The 24662-nt window shown below is 39.5% G+C and overlaps 2 protein-coding genes and 1 long non-coding RNA gene across 3 annotated transcripts; all 3 read left to right on the forward strand.

Moving 5' to 3' along the window:
- The first annotated feature begins 627 nt into the window (after window positions 1–627).
- On the forward strand, window positions 628–1579 carry LOC122639284. The gene is made up of 2 exons (XR_006329492.1): window positions 628–1198; window positions 1327–1579. It is a non-coding gene; the product is annotated as an uncharacterized LOC122639284 (long non-coding RNA).
- Window positions 1580–7268: 5689 nt separating this feature from the next.
- LOC122638631 lies at window positions 7269–15649 on the forward strand. The gene is made up of 3 exons (XM_043831489.1): window positions 7269–7459; window positions 7675–7912; window positions 15537–15649. The coding sequence occupies exons 1-3, from the start codon at window positions 7269–7271 to the stop codon at window positions 15591–15593; spliced, it is 486 nt and encodes a 161-aa protein (XP_043687424.1). The 3' UTR covers window positions 15594–15649.
- Window positions 15650–17829: 2180 nt separating this feature from the next.
- LOC122640246 lies at window positions 17830–22326 on the forward strand. The gene is made up of 4 exons (XM_043833394.1): window positions 17830–18035; window positions 18859–18929; window positions 21285–21374; window positions 22140–22326. Exons 1-4 carry the CDS (start codon window positions 17909–17911, stop codon window positions 22161–22163), a joined length of 312 nt encoding a protein of 103 aa, XP_043689329.1. The 5' UTR covers window positions 17830–17908; the 3' UTR covers window positions 22164–22326.
- The last annotated feature ends 2336 nt before the right edge of the window (window positions 22327–24662 follow it).

Genomic DNA, 24662 nt, shown 5'->3' on the forward strand with positions numbered 1-24662 from the left:
ATTAGCCCTACATTCTAACCTGATTTGTGGATCATATGAAGTTCGTTACTTCTGTTGGGGGTGAGTACGGTTTGGGTAGTCAAAATCGGGGAATATTTTATCATTCAGTAAATGTAGTAGTTGTTTCTGGGTTAACATCAGATGTCGTTGTTTGATCTTATTTTGCTTACTTTGGGATTATTATGTGCATCTTTCAGCAGGATTCTGCAGCATCCATGGCATTGGATACTGTTGACATTGCTACTTCTGAAAAGACTATTGGGATTATGGATGCAGTTCCACCTACTACTTCAGGAAACTCCATCTCTGTTCAAGATTCAGACATCCAATCACATTATTTTGCTTCTGCATTAATTTCTGGAAGCCTTTTTGACATGGATGAGGAATCATTTCCTTCATCTGTTCAAGAAATTCATGAAGTCTTCCCAACCAAAGATGACTTGTTAAGAGATGGCAGTGTAGATTCCGGTCAAGGTGTTAATGAGATAGAAACTGGACCTAATCCTCCACTGGTAGCTGATGATGCAAACAACGTTGCTTCTAAGAGTGACCCTCTTCCAGATAACAAAAGATCCACAATATCATTACCTCCTCTTGATGGGGATGATATGGTAGAGGCTAGTGCGGCCAATGAAAGAAAGTCAGTTGATACATCTTCAGAGACTTGGAAGAATGGAGGAGTTGAAGGCCAATGCCAATCCTCCAATGATCTGCCGATGTCATGTGAAGACAGACCTGAAAGAAAATTTTCTTCTGGCCAAACAGTTGAAGGATCATTGCCAGTTCCTTCAAAGGAGATCTTCATTGGTTCTGATTGTGATGGTGATGAAGAGGATCTTTCAGTCACATCTGTAGATGCTGTAGTTTCAGAAAGTCATCTGGCCAGTCATAACGTGACTGGTGATGGAGAGCCGCATTCATCAAATGGCCACCACCATTCTGGGAGTTAATTTATGTCTTTAACAGAGATTTTTATTACCAAGTCAAAAACTTGGACTCCAGAATAGAAATGCCAACTATACACGGTATGCCAAGAGTAGAGGATCTCACATTCTCCACTGTATTATCTGTTTCTCAAGAATCGGAGAGCCTTTCTAGCTCAAGTAATTCTCATGACTTGGTTTCCCTGCTCAAGCTCTAGCAGTAAAACTTGTAGTACTGATGCCTTACTGGAGAGTATACTGTTGCAAAAAAAGCGGTGACTACAGAACCTCACACACTAACATTCATTGGGATCAAATATTGTCGGGACCTATCAAATACAGGAATTAGATATTGTTGTGCAGTAGATGATGATATTCAAGAGTTTTTTTTTTTTTGTTGTAGGATACACCATTGATGGCAGAGAACCCTCTCAGGAAATTGAAGCTTACTGCATTCTTCAATTGCACTTATTCAACTTGACTGACAGCTTCTCCTTTACCTCTCTACTGGTTATATACATTTTTGTAATCATTTGCTGAAGATAGAGCTGTATTTGTTTTCTTCTTATTCAGAATATTCAAACCTTTCGACTAAGAAATCTGTCATTTTTATCATATTTCACTCTTGATTCAAAATGGGTCATACTTAACCCAAACCATTAAGGAAAAGTCATTAACCAGTTTAAGTTTTATGGTTAACATCCTCAGTTTCCAATGAAGCTAGGGAAATGGTATTACATGCCTCCATGAAGGAATATATTCCTTCATGATCCACCACTTCGAGCTATGAGGAGATCTGCTCTCCGAGTCTGGCTCCTCGCTAACTCCCTCTCAACCAGACACAAGCAGGGGTGGTCCCCAAGCTGCTTTTTTTTATTTTATTTATTTATTAAATTTTTTTTTTGGGAGGAAGGGGGAAACATTATATGTATATATTTCCATTTCAATAACAATAATTCAACCTTATTTATCCCAGCTAAATGGGATCAGCTACTTGAATTTTTGTTCTCTAGTCAATTTTATTCGATGTTATACTGGATACATGGCTTAAGTTATGCATGTTTTTCCTCACCATAGCTACTATACATAATACAAATGCCGTATTTAATGCTTTTTTTTTGGTTGAAGAATGTCACACTTAATTCTGAGCAGCTTAAAATGGTGTCCTACCTTTAGTGTTTTTTGGAATAATTTGAAAACTCTTTAGAACATATTTGGGATGATTAAGTGAGAGAGAACTCCCAAACAATGTAAACAAATTTGGAATTGGAACTGGAACGTCAGAATTCAATTATTCAAGTTAGAATCTCTAGGCAGATCCCAAATTTTAGCTATTCTTCATTAGATTTCGTCACCAAAAACAAAAACAAAAACAAAAAAGGGTTTTTCTTCAAATGTCTCCTTCAAATTACTCAAACATACAAATGCATCCTTGAACTTTCATTAATTCTAAATATTTTCTATTTTCCAAATTTTGTAACACTTTAGTCCAGTTCGGTAGTCTAAGACGTTAAACGTTAGTTTTATAGAATCTAACGACCAAAATGCCCATATGATAAAACCTACTAAAATTAAAGAGTGATATGACGAAATTGTCCTCATCTTCCCAAAATCGTTTGGGTTTGAAACTGAAAATCTAAAACATAAAATCATCCAAAAAAGAGGAGAAAATTACTCCATACTTAAGGCCTTGTTTCGAATTTACGTTGCGGGAATAGACAACGCGGGTTTAGCACTTTTAGACCCAGAAAGATTTCCAGCAAGCAAAACCGTAAGTTCCTCCTCTTTTCTTTGTACGGTTCGTTAGGTTTTCTGAGTTTATTCTTCAAACTGATTATCTGTCACTCCTCGTCTTCTCTTGTTTTTTCAATTACTTATAGTTATTGTGAATTCTCGCTTTTTGGAACTGTAAAAGAAAAAGATAGTTTCTAATGGTTGGGTGGATTACTGATATGTTTAAGAGCTATCCACCATACTCCTCCTAGTCTCGGCCAAGAAAATAACGAATTGTGTTGGATGCAGAAAACCGCGCAGGCTGAAGGGTTAACTATCTCTTCAACCCCAAACAGCTCTACTACTTGTACTTACCTTTGCTATTGTAGTGGGTGTATGAGTATAACCCATTTCGCTCAGTTTTTAACCCTCCTTCCCCTTCGTGAGTAGAAGGCATTGCTTACCCCTGGGGAACCTGAGATGTATTCAGGTAATATAGTTTTAATAACATAGAATTGCAGAAAATAGGAGCAAAGCGTTTATGTGTATACACATACCCAAGTCCAAACTCCCAACCGAATTGCTACTATGGAGCTTACCTTTTGGAAATTTACTTGAAAATTGGGCGATTTAATTTGCGCCCAAATTGTAATTGTTCATATTCTGGTGGTCCCTTTCCTGTGGTCACCCTCAACCTTGAAGTATAGAAACTGAAACCTATAACAATGCAGAAAACAAATGGAAACTGTAAACAAACAATCACACAATGCAAGGATTTAAGTGGTTCGGCAAGATTGCCTACGTGTATGGCATGAGATCTGTTTCACTATCAAAGTATCAATGGATAATAGGGTTACAGCCACTCGTCCTCACGCCTCTTTCAGATTACAGAGGATGAACCATCATTACAAATTTATAGTGAAACCTATGTAGGCACACATTATTGAGATATCCGTGTAGCCCTAAAAACGTTTCCTCGAAGGCTGCTGCCCCCGAACTCCCGCCATGGACTGCCAGTTTGTTGAGGCCCCCAGTAATGAAGATAACATGCAAGGTTGGCAAGGCCTCAGGCCCTATAGCCTCTTAACGACCCTTCAGAATCAGCCCACAAAACTGTGCAATGGAATCAAGACATCGTACCGACACTACTCATCAGGTTTCTTCTCCAAAGCCTCATTTCGTAATTTCTGGATTGTATATGAATGACTGCTATGTTCTTGTAAAGCCATGTATATCACATGTAAATATGTATTGAGGTTGTAGTGTCTTAGTAGGTCTAAGGAAGTTGTTTAAGAGCTTTATGTGGGTTGAATGAGCTTTAATGGGTGAATAACCCTAGTTGCTAGTGGATCAGGGTTGTTCTCATACGTTGGGTTATGGAGTTGATTATCTTCCTAAGTTGTAGGAAGTGGTTTGAAGGAGTCTTCAACGGTAGTTTTGAACAATTCTTTTTAACGTGTGAATAATCCTAAGTTGCAAGAAGTAGGGGAGAGTCTTTAAGAGTTTGTTATTGCACGTATTGAGTCTATATATGAAGGTTGTAACGAGTGGAGGGAAGAGGATCTTACGGATACAAGCTTTGAGCATTTGGAGGTTGGTTCCGTCGAAAGAACTATTTTCTTAGTTTGTTCTTATCCAACCTGTCGAAATAGGTAGGAATAGACACAAGGTAAATTATTGAAATAGGTAAGAATAGACACAAGATGGATATTCTCTTGCGTCAAATTCCTAGGTGAGAGAAATAGGTAAGAATAGATACAAAATTCTCCTGTGTCATACTCCTAAGCTCTCTTTTCTCAGCCTTGTAATAGCTAAGAATCCTTCCTAGAAGAATTCTTTTTTAGTGTTTGCTTGGCAGCCAAGTAGCAAGGACATTTCTATTCTTGTAATCTTGTTCATTGGTTATTATAAATAAAGAGCCAAGGGCACACTAGCCTATATATTCAATGTTTCGGAAAACTAACTCTATGTGAGTGTGTGCACTATGGTGAATCAGTCACAACCCTTGTGGTGAAGCAATTGGCAACCCAAGGTGGTGAATCCTTGGTTTGGGGCTGGTGGTGAAGCCTTTCCTGCAGGTCGTAGGTGGTGAAGCCTATTGGTCAGATCCCCTTTTTCCTTCTTCCCTTCTTCTACTTCATCTTCTTTCTTTCTTTTTCTAAATTGTTCTGCAGAAATTCCAGCAACCATATACTGTCAACCGTGGCCTATAATGGTGATTTCTAATTTCTATCTTATCTTCTATTCTTAGTCCTATTGTTGCTTTTCATAAAGCTCTTAAACAGCTTCTCTGGACTTACTAAGGTACTGCCACCTCATTACATATGATATACATGGCTTTACAAGAACATAACATTCCCTCCCCCTTAAACTCACCCTTGTCCACAAGGGTCAGAAACCTCATTTTCGCTCCTCCCAAGTTGCATCATCAGGTTCTAATCCCATCCAATACACCGGAACCTTTTCTCGTTACTTTCAAATTCGACGATCCAAAATAGCCCGCGGCTGAACTGTAAGGACATCTTCCTCACTTTGGACATTGGGCAGCTCACCTTGCACTTGAACATTTGCCTCAATCTTCTTCTTAAGGAATGAGACATGGAAAACAGGATGTATTTTCAACCCACTAGATAACTGGAGCTTGTATGCTACAAGACCCACCTTCTGAATTACTTCGAACAGCCCATAGTATCATGGTGACAACTTGAGATTATTTCAAAGTGCCAAGGAAACCTGCCAGTATGGTTGGTAACATAAGTACTCAAAATTTTCTACGTTGAAACTCTTGTCCGTGTGCCATTGTCATACGTCTTTTTCACCTGATTTTGAGCTGTTTGCAACTGTTCCCGTAATTGCTTGAGAACTTGATCACGCTCCTAGAGCTCCTTATCCACAGATTCTACTTGAGTTGTGTCGAGGATGGACGACAACAATGTGGGTGGGGTGCGACCATAGATTATCTCATATGACAGCTTTTTTGTTGCAGAGTGCATGCTAGCGTTTTAACAGTATTTTTCCCAAGAGACCCAACAAACCTAGTCCTTTGGTTTGTTGCTAGTGAAGGACCTCAAATACATCTCACCCGTTTGGTTTGCCACTTCCGTTTGGCCGTCACTTTGAGGATGATGTGTTGAGGAAAAATTGAAATTTGTACCTTGCAAATGGAACAATTCCTTCCAAAATACTAGTGAATATTGGATCTCTATCACAAACAATAGTCTTGGGCATCCCATACAATTTGAAAATGTTATCAAAGAAGACATGCGCCACTGATGTTGATGAGTAGGGATGAGAAATGGGAATGAAATATGCAAACTTTAAAAAGCGATTACTACTACGAAAATTGTAGATTTACCTCTGGAAATTAGGAGTCCCATCTGTAAAATCCATGGATAGATCTGTCCATACCTGGTAGAAATTGGAAGTGGATGGAGTAAAATTGGGAGTCCATCTGTAAAATCCATGGAGATCTGTCCATACCTGGTAGAAATTGGAATAGGATGGAGTAGGCCTGCTGGTGAGTTATTCTTCCATTTATGATGTTGGCAAGTGTCGCATTGCTTGATGTGCTCCCTAATACCTCCTCCTCATTCCACTCCAATAGAAAACTGACTGTATCCGTTGGAGAGTCTTATGATGACCTTCATGTGTACTTGAGTGCATTTCCTCCAAAATCATAGGATCCAGAAGAGATTCTTCCAACAAGTAAATTCAGTTTTTGAAAAACAGAATTCTTTCTTTGTAGCTCCGTGGACCCACAGCCTCCCCTTGTTGTATACGTTCCATTATTTCTTGGAACTTTAAATTATTCTTCATCTCTTCTCGGATAAAATCAAACCAACATAGGACTAGACTGAAAAATGCAAAATTTTCTCCCTGTTCTTCTCTTCTAGATAATGCATCAGCTGCAACATTCTCTCTTTTCCAGTCTTGTAGTCAATTACAAAATCATATCCCATTAGTTTGACCTCACAATTTTATTGAGAACACAGCCAGCAAATATATATAACATTAGCAGTAAAAGAGATAACATAGCAAGAAGCCCAAAAACAGACTGCCCAGCAGTGCAGCAACTGAATGGATCCTAAACTGAAAATGCTAGCCTGCTACGGTAGTGAATATCCCCCAGTTCACATTAATGGACCTTCACCACCATATGCAAGAAAGAACTCCTTTGCACTTCACAAAAAAAAATTCCAATCTTATTTGTTTGAAATTTTGATACACTGGCCATTGGCACATGGTACCTTTGGACGTAATCCGACTTGTCTCCTACATTGTGTGTAGTCTTAAATGTGAGAGATTGTCTTTGCCAATCAATGAAGTTTTCAGCATTGTGGTTCATGACTCTTTAAATTTCCAACAATCCGACTCTTCTTTCTTACGGCTTGGCCACCTATCTATGAATTTCTTATGAATACTTCTGGATACAGATACTCCCTTTTATTGAGATGGGGAACATCAGGAATTTTCCCCCTTTATCATCGCTTGACTCAGAGAATTGATGATTGATAACTTAATTTCTCTAAGATGAAACTTTAAGGACCCTCTTCCTTTTGGCTCACCTGTCCCAAAAATTTAGATTATTTATACACTGGCAAGGGGCCTCCTTTGGCTCTTCTCTCCAATGTCATGTCCTCCTTCAAGATCCTGCTGTCCATTTGCGCCTGTATCTCCATCTTCCAAGTCCATGCTAGATCCTTCAGTCCCTGCTTTTCCTCTCACCCATGTTGCGAAGAACTGCAGCTGACAGTGGAACAAGTCATTGAGCTCCCAAAAGAAGGGCCATACAGTAATGGAGAAGCACGAGCAGGATGTAGAAGGTGAGTATTGCCATCTCAGCCCTTACATTTTCTGCAAATAAGATAATCAAAGATATCCAACTCTGCGGATAACCTGCATTTCAATGTATCACTATTTCTCTCTTTCTTTTCCTTAAAAAAACTTGCACTCTTTTTCCTCCCCCCCACCCTTTAGGTGGGAATTTTGAAAAAATAATTTCATTATTGTTGATCTTTTTTCTACTATCATTTAGCAGGGTTATTAGAAAACTGGATCCATCGGATCATCTTGAGGGCACTAGTGCCCTTGATCAGGCTAAAGACAGTAGAGTTGCTACTCAGGCTACAATTCGATGGAGGCAAATGGGGAATGATGAGAAGATGATGGTAGTTCAAGCAGAAATGAAGAGAGTGAACCAACTTCCTGTAAGCAGCAGCTATGCAACACATCGTAAGCGAGTTCTCAACAAAGTATTGCAACTTATGTCCATTCAGGTTAGAAAGCTTCGTACTTCTGATAAAAACCTGATATGGTTAAAAAGTGGATGGTGATTCTGTAATTACTGTGAAGCTTTTGGTTATATATGCCTTGTTGATGTCTACTTGAATATCAGTTCATTATAGAGCATATGGCCGTATATTGTTTTTCTTTTGTGTTTTTTAGTAACAAAGGTAAAATTTATAAAGGAAGTAATTTTTGTAACTGATCCTTGTAATTGCTTACCAAGTCACAATCACCTAGAAGAGTTGAAACACACAATCACTTTGAACACACTGACAGATTTATAATTGAAGATTCTTTTATTTCTCTCCTTCCATAGTCCATACTACTGAGCATATAATAAAGGGTGGCAGATTCCCCAAGAGGTGTGCTCTCTTCTGCTGAAAGCTCTTATTGGCTGTGCTTCAATTAGAGCAGCAAAGCTACGGGTGTAACCCAGGACATTCGAAACTATAGTAAGAAAGTAGACCAGATTTTTGTGGTGAAAAAGTAATGAAGCGAAAAATGGCTTAACTAATTCCGCCTTTCTCTTTTTTTTTTTTTGGATGGGTGGGGTATGAGAGGATTTCACACCCTTGGAATGCAATGCATTGGAATGCAATGCACCCATGAGATAAGATGATCAGCAAAATTTTATCCCTGTCGGCAGTTCAAAGAAGGAAAGGAGATTTTGGATGGGATATGGGAGCTCCAGAGCAAGAGGGGTAACAGGGTCCCTCCAACTCTGATCAAGCACTTGAAGTAGGAGCTGACTATAAAAATACCATCTGAGACAGATTCTTTTGTCCCTTACCCCGGGATGAATCTGTTCTTGACCCATCTATTAAGTGCGTACGAGGGGAATTGATCATTGTAATTGCTCCTTGCAGTGATGAGTTTCAGAAGTGGTAAATCTATCTTGGCAATCTCTCAGGGACTTGCGGAACTCAGCAGCCACCTTTTTTCTGCACATCCTCCTACCCTGAGTCCCTGACTTAGAAAATTACTGGTCTCTTCCGTCTAATGCAGTAGCACTCGACTGGTTGGGCCAGCATGACTGGCTTTGGAAACCCAAACCCAGACAGAACCGGCCCAACCCGGGTATTTGGTCTAATAAGAGCTGGTAGCAGTTTTGTTAGTCTTTATGTCTTTTATCATGTTTTGCTTTGAATTGGATACGTAGGAGTAGGAGATAGAGTTTGATCGCAAGTTACTTTCAGTTTTAGAGTCTAGTTAGGAATCTTTGTTTTTCTCTTTATAGACTTGCATGTACCCAAACGGCGGGCCTCGGTGCAACGGTAAGGTTGCTCCATTGCGACTTAGTGGTCGCAGGTTCGAGTCGGGAAACAGCTTCTCCGTGAAGTGGGAGTAAGGCTGCGTACATTAATGACCCTTCCCAGACCCTGCAGTGGCAGGAGCCTCGTGCATTGGGTACGCCCTTTTATACTTGCATGTACCTAATGAAAAGGACAGATTTGAATAGAGAATGAAATTGTTTTGTTGGTTGCTGCCAAGAGCTGTGAGTGCGTGACTCTCTTTCTTCCTACAACTCTGAGTTCCATCTCAGGCATTTTTCCCTTCTCTCATTGGGCTCTCCACCACCATCATCTCTTTCGGGGAGAGTGTTGTTAAGAATTGTCGATTAGAGAGTTTACAGGGTTTCTGGGGGTGTTTTAGTCTTATTTATACTTCTAGTTTATTCCATTGTCTTAAGGGTATTTTGGGCAGTTTACTTGTAATTCATTAATGCTGAAGTTAAATCGTGAGGGAGTTTATTTTCTCTCAATCGATCTCTCTCTTCTCTTCTCTTCTCCATCTTCTTCTTCTTCTTCTTTGTTCTTCACTGCTGGTCAGACCTAGGGTCTGTTCTGTTACATGGTATCAGAGCACTAATTCTGATCAACAGGACTTTCCCTTGTTGCTGGTTTGAAGGCTTCTCCTTCATCTTGCTTTCTTATCGTGGTCTGCCGCAACCAGATGCTGTACATTCCTGTCTGAACCCTAGTCATATCCTAATGAAGGACTAGGGTTCCCTGTTTTGCTGAAGAATGATCGTGCCTTTTGTGCCTGGAGCTGTTCGAGATTTCTGCTGCATGAAGTGATTGATTTCTCAATACCCTGTGAGAATCGAGTTCCTTTTTCTCCTGGGATTTCTTCTCCATATTGGCTGCTGGTTTGGGGACTTTTATTCCTCATTATTTAGTGGTTATCTACACCAACAATTGATTGTATTTTGGGCTGTTCAGCCTCCTTTCTGCAGTTGTCGATTTTTACCCTAATCTGGGTTTGGACTGAAATCGACTCTTTGGTTTGTCTTCATTATTGTTGGCTGTCCCTGCTCTGTATCTATCCCAGGTATTCTCTGACAATATTATTTGACCTCATGGCTGATTCTAAGCCTCCCATGGACAACTTTAATAATCAGATTACTACAATCAAGCTGAATGGTGCCTCCAACTACCTTCTTTGGTCTCAAGCCTTTGAAGTTTATGTTACTGCTCGCCGGAAGATGTCTTATCTCATGATGACACCGCCAGCCCCTACTGATGACAAATATGATGATTGGAAGGCTGAGAATGCAACACTTCTTTGCTGGCTTTGGAATAGCATGGAACCATCCATAGCCTCTAATGTTATGTTTCATAAAACTGCCAAGGGTGTTTGGGAAGAACTCAAGGAAAGCTATTCTCAAGATACCAATCTGTCTCGAATTTATGATATGTATGAGAAATTTTTCTCCTTCAAGCAAGAAGGAAAGTCTCTTGGCGAATACTACAGTTCACTGAAGGGAATGTGGGAAGACCTCAATGTGTACCAGCCTATCTCCACTGATGCCTCTGTAATTAAATCCCAACGATCTGAGTTTTTGGTTGCTAAGTTTCTCTCTGGATTTGATCCTGATCTTCAATCCTTCAAAAGCCAATTATTGGCTGGGGAGAAGATTCCATCTATGAATGAAGCATACTGTCGGATCCAGAGAGTTGTTTCTCCTTCGGTGGTGAAGTCTGATCCAGCTCTTGTCTCCAAGGATAATTGTGCCCTCTTTATCTCTACTGGAGGACGTGGTCGTGGTGGTAGTACCTCTTCTCGAGGTCGTGGTTCTGGATCTAGTCGTGGTTGTGGGGTTGGTCATGGTAGTCATGGGGCTGTTTCCAATTTTGCTGGTTCCTCCTCTGGTGATGGTGGCTCTCGATGGTGTTCTCATTGTGGTCGTCCCAACCACACAGTTGACAAATGTTGGCTGAAACATGGCAAACCACAATGGGCACGTGAGTAATTTGCTAACGCTGCAATCTCTGATGGAGCGGCTGATCCTGTGCAGCCTCCTGACACTACTCATGGGTCTTCCATTGATGGTGGTAGTTCCTCCAATGACCTGGTTTCTCAACTCTTACAACGAGTGCAGCAACTTGAGGCATCCTCCTCTACATCTACAGCTGTCCTTGCCCACTTAGGTACATCTATTGCATGTTTTGCCTCCTCATCTTCTCCGTGGGTCATTGACTCCGGTGCCTCTTCACACATGACTGGTAAGCCCAATTTATTTTCAACTTTTACACAGTCCGCTGTCCCATCTCGGATTTCTATTGCCGATGGGTCTTTTATACCTGTTACTGGTCATGGGGATATCCCCTTATCTTTTGACCTTTCCTTGTCTAATTTCCTTCATGTACCTAAGCTTCCTCTTAATCTTCTCTCTGTTAGTCAATTAACTAAGACTCTGAATTGTTCTATAACCTTTCATCCTTCTCACTGTGTCTTTCAGGCTCTTGCAACAAGGACGACGATTGATGGAGGACATGAGAAGGGTGGCCTCTATTACTTTGACTTGGCATCTACTTCTACGGCAGCAGTTGCTACTTCTTCTGACATTTCTCCTTTACATTGGCACTATCGGCTAGGACATCCTTCTTTATCCAAGCTGCGCCTTCTTGTTCCTAGCTGCAAATCTATTTCCCGCATTAAGTGTGAAGCTTGTGAGCTTGGCAAGCATCATCGTACTGTTTTTCCTTTGAGTCCAGAGTCTAGGAGTACTTTGTTTCAGTTAGTCCATTCTGATATTTGGGGTCCTTGTAGGATCAAGAGTCGGTTAGGTTTTTATTATTTTGTTAGTTTTATTGATGATCATTCTCGTATGACATGGTTGTACCTCTTGAAAGATAGATCTGAATTTGTTTCTATTTTCAAACAATTTTATAATGAAATTCGTGTTCAATTTGGTGTTCATTTAAAGATTTTGTGTACTGACAATGCCCTAGAGATGATTCAACGTGAGGTTTCCTCTTTTTGTTTTGACAATGGCATCATTCATCAAACTAGTTGCTTTACACACCTCAACAAAATGGTGTGGCAGAGCGCAAAAACCGCCATTTGTTAGACATTACTAGGTCCTTGATGTTTCATATGAATGTTCCTAAACTGTATTGGGTTGATGCACTTTTAACCGCTTGTTTCTTGATTAATCGTATGCCTTCCTCTGTTCTTAATAATCAAATTCCATTTAATATTGTTTTTCCTGATCGAGCTGTTTTCTCTCTCCCACCTCATGTCTTTGTTGCCAATGTTTTGTTCATGTGCTTCGCCCTAGTCTTGATAAACTATCTCCTAGGGCTATCAAGTGTTTGTTTCTTGGTTATTCTCGTACCCAAAAGGGTTATAGTTTTGATCCCATCTCTCGCCAACAGTTTGTTTCCGCTGATGTTACCTTTTTCGAAAACTCTCCTTATTTTGCTGATTCTTCCATTGGCGTGGATCTTGTTCTTGATACTGGTGGGGTTAATCGTATTGTGGCTGAATCTATTCCTCCTCCTATCCCATTGGCTGCTAATCCTGATCCCACGCAGGTGAAGGTCTACACCTGTCGTACCCAACAGCAGCCGCTGCCGCTGCCATTGCCACCTCCACCTATTGAGGCTGCCTCTCCACTACCACCAGCTGACTCCTTGCCTGTGGATCCCGTTTTAGACATTGATGATCTCCCTATCGCAAAAAGGAAAGGTACTCGCACTTGCACTTAGACCCCCCCTTTACCCATTGGCCAATTATGTTTCTGTTTCTCATCTCCCACATCATCATTGTGTTTTTGTTGCTGCTTTACATTCTACTTTTGTTCCCCACTCTTATAAGATTGTTTTATCCCACCATGGGTGGAAACATGCTATGGATGTGAAGATGGATGCCTTGGTCTCTTGTAAGACTTGGTCATTGGTTGACCTACCGCCTGGTAAGGATCTTATTAAGTGTCGTTGGGTGTACACGGTTAAGTACAATCCAGATGGCACTGTGGAGCGGCTCAAGGCCCGTTTAGTTGCCAAGGGGTTTACACAGACCTATGCGGTTGACTACTTCGAGACCTTCTCCCCTGTTGCGAGGTTGAATTCTGTTCGCATTTTGCTTTCCTTGGTTGTAAATCTTGATTGGCCTCTCTTTCAGATGGATGTGAAGAATGCCTTCTTATATGGTGATCTCCAAGAGGAGGTGTACATGGAGCAACCTCCTGGTTATGTTGCTCAGGGGGAGGATAGTGTCCGGGTGTGTCGCCTTCATAAGGCCATTTATGGACTGAAATAGTCTCCCCGTGCGTGGTTTGATAAATTCAGCAGTGTTATGGCTGGTTGTGGGTTCTCTCAGTATTATTCTAATCACTCTATCTTTGTTAGACATCAGGGGTCTAACGTGGTCATCTTAGCAGTTTATGTTGATGACATTATTGTTACTGGTAATGACGCTTCTGGGATTGCACAGGTGAAGACATATTTGCATGATAACTTCCAGATCAAGGATTTGGGTAGCCTCAGGTACTTTCTTGGTATTGAGGTTGTTCGCAGTTCTCGAGGTCTTAGACTATCCCAGAGGAAGTATGTTCTTGATTTACTTGTTGAGACAGGAATTTTGAGTTGCAAACCTATTGATACTCCTATGGATCCACATGTCAAGTTTGGTACTTCTGGTGATAAGGAATTTAGTGACCCACGTCAGTATCGACGCCTGGTCAGTAAACTTATCTACCTTACTGTTACTCGTCCTGATATCTCCTTTGTTGTGGGTGTTGTTAGTCAGTTCATGTAGACACCTAAGCAAGTATATTGGGATGCTGCTTGTCGTATTTTACGCTACCTCAAGGGTGCTCCAGGTAAGGGGCTGGTTTACCGTCACCATGCTCACACCAGCATTATTGGGTTCTCTGATGCTGATTGGGCTGGTTCTGATGGCGATAGAAGATCGACTACAGGTTATTGCACTTTCTTTGGAGGTAATTTGGTTACCTGGAAGAGCAAGAAACAGACCACTGTTGCTCGTTCCAGTGTTGAGGCTGAGTACAGAGCTATGGCTCATACAGCTGCAGAGTTGATGTGGGTTCGTTCTTTTGCTTTTGAGCTTGGTTATTCTAGTGATCAGCCCATGGAGATGTACTGTGATAATCAAGCTGCCATTTATATTGCCAACAACCTTGTTTTTCATGAACGGACCAAGCACATTGAAGTTGACTGTCATTTTGTTCGAGATGCTGTTCAGAAGAAGCTAATTACTACTCCCTTTGTTCGTTCCCAGTTTCAGCTTGGAGATATGTTTACGAAGGCTTTGTTTCGACCTCAGTTCTTGAGTGGTTGTTCCAAGCTGGATCTTGGTGATGTCTACGCTCCAGCTTGAGGGGGCGTGTTAAGAATTGTTGATTAGAGAGTTTATAGGGTTTCTGGGGGTGTTTTAGTCTTATTTATATTTCTAGTTTATTCCATTGTCTTAAGGGTATTTTGGGCAGTTTACTTGTAATTCATTAATGCTGAAGTTATAAATAAGATTGCCCCCCCTCACGATTAACACACACAGAAATCGTGAGGGAGTTTATTTTCTCTCAATCGGTCTCTCTCTTCTCTTCTCTTCTCTTCTCCATCTTCTTCTTCTTCTTTGTTCTTCACTGCTGGTCAGACCTAGGGTCTGTTCTGTTACAAGTGTGACGATAATTGTGCCACAACAGTCTAACCTGTCCCTGCTTGGTTTGTCTCCTCCATGGTTGTCAAGGCATTACCTGGGCGCCTTGTTGGTGTTGCCTTGGTGTTTTTTTCCCTCCTCCAATGCCTAGGGTTGCCTAAACGCCGTGACAACTATGGTCTCCTCATCTTGAGAGTGGGGCCAACCCAAAGAACAAAAATCACACAATCAGCTTGGCAAATTGGGACGTTCATATTTGATCAGATGGATTCTATGAACTGCTCTTTATTTAATTAGCTCATTCTTGGGAATAATCCCACATTGATTAACTATGGGACCTTGGATGTTTCATATAGCGGTTGATCTTCTCCACTTAATAGCTTAAGCTTTTGGGGTGGATATTATCAACATGGTATTAGAGCCACCAGGCTGACTACGTTAATTATACATCCATGTAAGTCCACCCAAAAAGAATGCCACATGTGCCATGTGTACCCTCACCCAAAAAAGAGGCAACATGTGAAAGGGAGTGTTGGGAACAATCTCATATCAAGTTATCAACTAACCATGGAACCTTGGATGACTTCATATACTAGTTGGGCCTCTTAATCTAATAGCTAAAGCTTTGGGTTTGAACACTTCAACACTCTTTTATTTATGTAAGTTGTGAGATTATCTGATTTTCCTTTTTCTCCCTCATTTTGGCAGAGGTCTAAAACACAGGAGGAAGAGTTGGAGCTGCTTTTTGCTGGCTTATCTCTCTGACAAACAAACCCAAAATATATGAGCACTGGTTAGTTTTCACTATAATTATATTGATGACTAACGGTTAAAGTTCCAGCATTCTTTCTTGTATTAGTACTGTTGTGTTTTTTTGTTGTTATTGACGTTGAGGGGGTTAGTGGGACTGGCCATACTTCCAAGGGCTCCAGATCTGCTATCTGGCAGTGTAGGTGTCTTGGAGAAACCACCAATAGGCCCCTTGTCTCTTTGTCAAATTTCAGTATAGTTCCTGATAAGTTTTGGCCTAAGGCAAAAGTAAAGCCATTTTCTTTTTTTCTAATTGACATAAAAATGTACATTGGGCCGGCAGGAAATATGAGGGGAAGAGTCAAAAGAAGTAATGAACTGTGACGTTAAGTGGGACCTAAAATTGTACATGTGGAATTTTAGATTGGCTACATCAAACCTCCACACAATCCAAATTGAGCTGGCCAGTATGCTAAGCGTATCAAGATGGTGGAGAGAATCATCCCAAAAACACTTTTTTTTTTGGTTGGCTTATAATTGTTTGTTGTTGGCTCAAATATGTGATCTGTTTGGAGAAGCTTCTATAAGTGATCCACTTATCGAGCCTTTCTCCTTGTATTAAATTTACAATTATGGATTTACCCATATGAATAGACAAAGTTAATAGCATTCTAATTCTCCTTATTCATGTCATAATCCTGAAAGACTTGCTAAACTCTGGTACTGAATGCTTTGGTTTCTTTTCTTTTTTTGAAGAACTTCGAATGCTTGGGAGTTTCTACCATCAAACAGATGTGGATCACAAAATATATTGGGTTCTAATACAACTTAATGCTCAGTCTGTTGTACTAAAGCTTCATAATGCCAATGAATCTATGATGTATCTCTGTTATTATGGATCAAGCATTCTCCATGGTTGACAAATCATGAATAAGGTCATACAGGGCATTTGTTACATACCTAATTACATTCAAAGTGAAGCAATTCATTCAATGGAGGAAGTGCTAGCACACATTTGCATACCCATTTTGTTCAGTTAGGGTGTTCGGAAACTACCACTCAGAAGAATTTTTATTGTGGCAGGTGTAGAACCTTTGAGATACAATCAGGAGGATATGATTTGTTCCAATCTTGCATAATAGCAGACAAAACTGTGACTGTGAGACAAGCAAGTTCATGAGCAGGTGATAGAGCTTCTAGTTCTGAAACCCATTGAAAGAAAGGATATGCCAATAAAGCTTGTCTCCAAGCTTTATTGAAAAAGTTTTGTAACCACCTCACATATCACTGTTCATGTGAGGGGGTGGTAAATCATAAATGCCCTTCCCCCTTTGGTCGAACTCCAAAAAGGGTTCCCTTACTCGCTCCAAACTGCACTCGGGCAGTGTAGGAACCCTCTCCCTACATTTTTTTTTTCCAATGAGGGTAAATCTTGTCATTTCACAAACAACATCGAATGAATTTCAACATTTTGAAAACCATTTTTCACGCATACATTAACTTCTGGGAATAAGACAAATGGCAAAAAAAAGTAAGGTTCAACTTTTTAATTCACCACTTAGGTGAGAACAAGTTGTTCCCACAAAAATTTACATGTCACCAATCTAAAGATGATTCAAGCAGTTGGAATTAGTCGCCGCCGCCGATTCAAATCCGATTCTAATGAATTGAAAAGAAACAGTCATATTCTGCAAAAATAATGAATTGGCAAGAAGGCCCTAAAATCACTAGATCGCTTGGAATCAGGATCAGCTCTAGCAGTCCTCCGTCACATGGACACAATCATGTAACCATGTTCCACTATTTGGCATGAAATTCGAGAATGAAGATCCAACTGCTTAGGTATTTCATCAATGGGCCTATTTGATCTGGGTCCCAAACTTCTATGAATAGATTTTGGATCTCAGAATTGATCAAATCATGTAAACTCTAACTGTTCTAACATAAAATATGAGGTTTTGGAACAGACACAATGTTGATTGACTACCTTTTTTTTTTTTTTAATAAAGCAAAACGTTGACTTTATTCTTAACATCCTTTGGGCCTGGATCCTATAGCCTTTTATGTTTAATAATGACCATGCACCGTGGGCCTTGGCCCAGCAATACAAGAACAGAAATAAGCAGCCCAAAATACCCATCTACACCTTTTCTCTCTCATATATTGGTGGGTAATTTGGAAATTGTTCGGTGTCATTTTCGTCCATAGAAAAAAAAATAAAAAGGGATTTCTCGGACCCTCCTCGGTTCTCAGTCGAAGACTTCGAAGTTTCGTTTTCTCTCTCTCTCTCTCTGGTTTACATTTTGCCTTTTGAAAGAAAACCTCGAAGGATGGCAGCCTGGGCAGCAGCGGCTCGTCAAGCCGCATCTCTAGCTCGGATTTCCTCTCCGGCGTCGGCGATTTCTGGATCTCAAGCTGCTAAGTTAATCCAGCGTCGCGGTCTTGCAAGTGGTGGAGGTACAAATCTCATTCCCTTTCCTCACCCACTCTCTTAGATTCATATCGCAATCTTGTATATTTTGTTTCTTCATCATATGAACGTCGATCTCATTCACATAGATTCGGAATGTCAAACCTTTTCTGCGGTTTTATGTTTATCTTTTAATTTTAATTTGTCATTCTGCGCAATGGGAATTATTTCTGAATAAAAACCATTTGGATGATCAACGGTGACGGCTATTATTGTATCGGTTTGCCGGGGGGGTGGTTGACCTCCACTTCCTTTGGGACGTCATTGATTACTGAAACGATTTGGATGACTGAGTCTGAATCATTTGCCCTTGTGGAAATTCACGTATAGAAGAGAAGTAATAACGAATTAATACTCTTTAATTGAAATTTTAATTTTAATTGTAAACGGACTCATTGGCCAAAATTTATCTTCTCTAACACGCTGGTACGGTTCTTGTTTTGTTGCCCTTCTGTTCTCGATAAAATCTTCGTTATTTGTCTTGGGGGGTGGGGGTTTGTTTTGTGGATTTCATTAATTTCTTTTCAGTATTCCGACAAGGAGTTTACTAAAGGTTTTTAAGTAATCAAAATGTTTACTGCCCTTTCGTTATTTCTTCCCTTCTATTTCTGCCCGATTTTATGTACCGTGCTACTATGTAAAATATTCTTTAGCTATTTTGGTGAATAAATAATCTCCATGGATATGGGGTCTAACTGTCCTGGAAATGCTGATAGTTTTATGAATCTGATTAAGAGGTATCCTTGGCACTTCCTTAACTATATTCCCAGCCTTAATGAGTCATTAACATGCTTATTCACTGCAACGCAGACCATCATGGACCCGCAAAGGTGAATTGTTGGCAAGACCCTATGAGCCCATCACAATGGAAGGAAGAGCATGTGAGTATTCTTTTTTTTGTAGTTGAGGCTGATTTTTCATCTTATACTGATAATTAAGTCATTTTTTAGTTTCTTCAAGATGGTGAGCAATTCTTTTTAATGAGTAGGCTGTGAGTTTGAGAATAAACTATTTTATTTTTTCAGTTGTATGTTTGTGGTTCTATACTTCTGTACTATTTATTCCAGTTCCAAATTTGAGCTTTGATTGCTAGCTGTGAAAGTAGGTAAGCTATTGGTCTGGATTCTATTTTTATTATTTCTTCCTGTCTGGGCATGTCATAATTGAGACCTCACTTGTTCGTAGCATTATAATTTCTTACCTGCATTTTGGTTGTGTAGTAAGGTGCTCTTTGGATTTTCCCCCCCTCTGAAATAGGTTTCAAGTTGAATCATGATATTTTTAATGTAAAAGGGTTTTAAAGTCCATCTATCTCTGGAGTTTGTTACGGTTCATTTAATAATCCAAACTCATGGAACAAAAATTTTGGAACGTTGACTTCACATGATATATTCAAGCTTATTCAATTATATAAAATTACCATTTTGAAACCAAGTCTGTGATTGAATGGCATCATCACCGCCAGATTTCTGGTTCCCTACATCATCCCCTGCACTATCAAAGATACTTTTTCCTCCCTTTTCTCTTTGAAGGGAAGATTATTCTCAGAGATGGTTGTTGACTATTTATTTGTTCAACTTGGACAACCCCCCCCCCTTCTTTTAACTGAAGGTTCCTTGATGAATCAATTATTAGTAAAATTTGGCCTCATCAGTTTCTATTTTTTTTTCTTCCTTTAATTCTATGGGTTCTATTATTCTGACCGATACCTTCATTGACTTTACTACCCAATTATATATTAAGCCTGACATTGATGATAGTCGGAAAAACATGGAAAACTCAGATTTGACTTGCCTAATTCCTTGGATCTGAAGCAGGCAATCTGAACTCATGAGACAAGGTTAGTCTGGTTTACTGTACTGTCAATGTTTAATCTCGAATATGCTGAAATACATAGACGGAAAACGAGAGCAAGATAGAATACATGCTGCTCTGACAAGTTGATCATTCTTTTTATTGAATTGCTTTTTAACTATAAAAGATGCAAGCCGTATAGAGTGGAGAATAAGGGGAAACTATTATTAAGTTCCAATTTTTAGTTATAAATGGATGGAGGTCACTGAGTTTTCTACCTTTTTGTGGACCTCTTTTCCGATAAATGATGATATTTTATTAGATAGTAAAACAAGAATATACACCATAATTGGCTATGTCATCATCCACCCTTTACATCTTATGCAAAGGGGAAGAAGAAAGAAATAAAATCAGCTAATGGATAGGAATTCCCTGAACTCTTCTGTTAACCCCATCCTTGGTCAAGAATCCGCAAAATCATTGCCTGACCTGGACTTCCAATGCAATGAGTAGTTTGCTGGAGAAGCAGTATTCTTTATGTGCCTAATTACATGGGTGTATTTCCATTACCTCCCTTTATTTGACAATAGCCAAGAAATGGTAGTAGCTGATGGCCTAGAGATTATAGTAATCGAATCACCCTTGGATGATAGCTAAGAGATGACAGCAGTTGAATCACCCTCTGCTATGATGCTGTTGAAATCCGCTCTAATGGCAAATTCGTCCCAAACGAATATTAAAGTTCTTCTCTAATAGAATTTTTAAAACCTATTGGGCCTGAGAAGGTCCCAACACAATACTGCTGGATGATCTAATCGCCCCTCTACTCCTCACAGGCCTGGATTCCCCAATGAGGAGTCACTATCAAAATTCAATTAAACTACTCCTTATGGGGGATGGAGCCAAAGTTCTCCTTGTTCCCATATTGGATTAATTTTCTTATGAGACGTATTGAAATAAAATTGATTGCTTTGTACCTATCCGTGAACAAAAAGTTACAAGGCATACCTATGAAAGGGGGCGGGGGTGTTGGCCATTGCCCTCGCCTTTAATTCTTTCTGTCATTCAATTCTGAAGAAAACACACCCAGAAAAAACTTGCATTACACTCCTTCCAAAGATACCACAATGTAGCAATTAGAGTTGCCTTCCGTAGGAAGTTGCTCCTTGGCCCAAAAGGAGAACGCTGCCAAAACCACATGTCATTAGGGTTTCAGGTTTCTAATGACCTGTTTTCTTGAGGCATTCCATAAGTCAGAGGTCTGTATATCTAAATATACCCTTTTCCTGGAGTCTGGACTAAGTTAAGTAACTTTGTTTTGATAATTCTACCTCCTTGTGAGATATTACACATGTTATGTTCAAAGTTCTCTTATATTTACCAAGGAATAAATGTAGAACTGTTATGATCAATTAGTTATGGGTGGATCCTATCCTGTGCAGTTTGTGATTGTTTCTCTATCTGGCTGGGGCTTACTTTTCTTTGGAGGCTACAAGTTCTTTACCGGAGGCAAGAAAGACAAGAAGGATGAGGTAATTGGTTACACTTTTTACTTTTGATATGAGCTGTAATAGTTATTTCTTAGATATTAACACCTGTACTGTTGGCATTGGGAAACTCCATGTTTGTCAAGCTTTTTACCATACATAACAGTTTAATGAGGGTGTCTTTTTCCATTAAATTAATGACATGGCTTGGTACCAAGGGGGCATGGAAACCTGTTGAGAATCGTATTTTATCCCGCTAATTAATGGCTGCTGCATTGTGGTAATATTTTGGGATGTTGTTGGAAGCTTCAGTAAAGATTAATAGATCGTATTTTTTTTTCATCTTATATACATAATAGAACTAGATGTTATTAGCTGTAAGTTGGCATTACAGTTAAGACACCATGCTCCCCTGCCATGTGGCACAGGGAAAGATGTGTGGTGGCCTTTGTGTTAAGAGGAATATATATCCATTTTACTGGACCAAATCTTAGCCCAAAACAAGCAAAACTACCATTTTATGGAATTTTTTTGCCTTCTGTTTATTTTTGTACAACTTTGTTTCACTGCACTTCCCCTACTTGTTTGTGACTGAAATTTTATCGTGAAATGTGTGTTGGGGTCATCTATCCCAAGGAATCACCTAGTCTTCCTTGTGGCAAGGCATGACGGAAAATAACTGTAGACTGCATGACTTGGTCAAAATCCTGAATTGGTAGTGTCAAATTAAGGACAGCGGAACTCCCCTACTACTGATAATTGCAAGGTATCCTCTTTACTACTGATATACTTCTTTTATCTCTCATGCAGATAGTGGCAGAAGCATCACACTAGATCAATTGGGAGCTTTCTTGCAGTTTCTGTGATACTTGGTTGCACTGGGAAATAAAGTATTAGATAGGACTGCATCATCTCTAGGGAGAGGATATTTTTCTTTGTGGTGAGACAATCCATTTTTGGGCAGTTTTTACCCATGACTCCAGAGGAGGATATGATGGTGGATGATAAGAGGGCCACTTTCCTTGTTTGCCTTTGTCCATGTGGATTAAATTTAATTCACTGAAATTTATCTTATAATGGCCCCGAGATAAGTCAATTTTTCACAAGTTTAACTATGCCTAAATTTTTCTGGTTATGTTATCTTCGGTGAGCCAGAAACCATTACTAATGGTTACTATATTCATATTCAAGGACCGGTTACTGTGCCTTTCCGTTTGTAGTTGGAGCATCGGTCAAGAAGCCTACTTCACTATGTGAACACCTCTGGCATCTGTTCCTCACCTGTGAATTCCCCAAAAGAGTATGGGCAACAGGTCTTCTTGGTCTTAAAACAGAATTCATCTCTATTGAGTTCCTCAACTCTATCATTTTAGATGTGATGTTCTATTTTGGAGTAAAATCTCTTATCATTTTATGTAGTTTGAAAGATATAGTCAACAAGGAATCCCCAATCTTATGAGGACCATGATCAATGATTTAAAGATCTTGAGACCGTACCATGAGTTACATGATTCATGTTTAAAAATTGCCATCTCCCCTGAGTCCAGTAATCCTTCTTCGACTACGTTAATAACCTCCCAATTCTGTAACCACCTACTGATATTATCAGATGAGAGTTTTGACAACCTTTCTAAAGAATCTGGGTTGGGCATCTGATTTAATCTTGAATGGGAGATTATTATTTAGTCATATGGAATATGGTTTCTCAGAACAAGTCCAGGATGCAGAAGAGCCATCTGACAGGGACTCAATCTTGTGCTCAACACAGTAGATGTTCAGCAGGAATAAACTATAGATCCATTACCAAGGGAACTTTTCATGCTATACTCATGAGACATTATAATTCAATTTGTTTTTTTTTTTTTTTTCTAATGACACAAAAAAATTTACTACATCATCCTTCATTATATCACATAAGTTTGTAGTTTGGTCCTAAAGAACAGCCCTATAAATCACAAACATATAGTATTCATTTTTAACTATAATATTTACATCCATCCATAACATTAAAGAGAAAATGTATAAAAGAAGCCGAAACAAGTCCCATAGTCAGCCTTCTTGGTGCCCTTGTGATAACTACCTCATCAACTTCTCATCATTCATCCATATCTCTACTCTTCAGAACCCTTGGTCCAACACTTGTTGTAACCTTGCATGAGGTTTTTGGCCTTCGGTGCCAACATGTGCCCTGTGATACCATAACTCAACACAATACAATGAAATTTGGAAGTAAAAAAAACAACTTTTGCCCAATTAGAAGTAGAAGTGCAAGGATCAAACAAAATATACACAGATGGAATGGCCATGTATTCAAGTAAAGACATATGCCCCCACAGAATAAGGAATAGCATCAGAATACGATATTGCAAGACATTCTAAATCAACCAAGCGTCTATTAATGATTCGAACAACTTATATAGGGGAGAAGTAAGAATGCTTAAACAACACATTTATTTCTAAAAATCCAAATAGAGTAAATAGTGGTTGTAGCAATAGAGAGGAAACAAACTGATTCTGTCCGATTTTAACATATATGGGGCACAAGAAATGGAATCAAATAGATCAAGAATTAAAGAAGCTCAAAGATACTCTATATGCAAACCTAATGGTCCGCTAAACGAAACCCATTTAGAAATTGGACATAAAAGAAACAGATGCCAAATAGTTTCAATGTTCTTTTTACACTATGGATAGACAAGGTAAATAAGGAGAAAACTGTACTTGTCCCCAATAGCAACACCACCAAATAAAGTTTTCCAAAAACTGATTTTAAACCTAAAATGAATATGGAGCTTCCACAAAACATGCCAAAACTGTCTTCGACCCTAAGAGAATCTAAACCCCAAATTTTCTTCGAATGAAAAATTCACAGCACAATGAGTTGACAAACCACCCTATTGAGAAAAAGGACAAACCCATTCAATTAACCTGTGTTGCACAACAATCGGTATCTTAACTATAGCTTGAGAAATGTGAGATGGGAAAACAGAGAAGATTAAGCCATAACTCCATTGCCCTCTCCAAATTATCTCATGCACTTGATTCAACCCACCACCACTATTGCAATGTTGTAGAATTTTATTAAGTGAAAGCACTTTCCTCGACCAAAAGGGGTATTTGTACAGCTCGCTATACATACACTTTTCAATCATACAAAAGAAGAGAAGCGGCAAATCGAATTCCTCCCTTTCGATTCCGAGCTTTCAAGTACCCTTTGGAATGGCAGGATTCGATCCATCATTTCCTATTTCTTTCCCTCTTTCTATAGAGATCTAACTAAAAGGTTCAGCAATCCTGAATGGTAGTTACCCAAGGGTTATTCCAAATGGACAA

The sequence above is a fragment of the Telopea speciosissima genome, chromosome 9, assembly GCF_018873765.1.
Source record: "Telopea speciosissima isolate NSW1024214 ecotype Mountain lineage chromosome 9, Tspe_v1, whole genome shotgun sequence".
Lineage (NCBI taxonomy): Eukaryota > Viridiplantae > Streptophyta > Magnoliopsida > Proteales > Proteaceae > Telopea > Telopea speciosissima.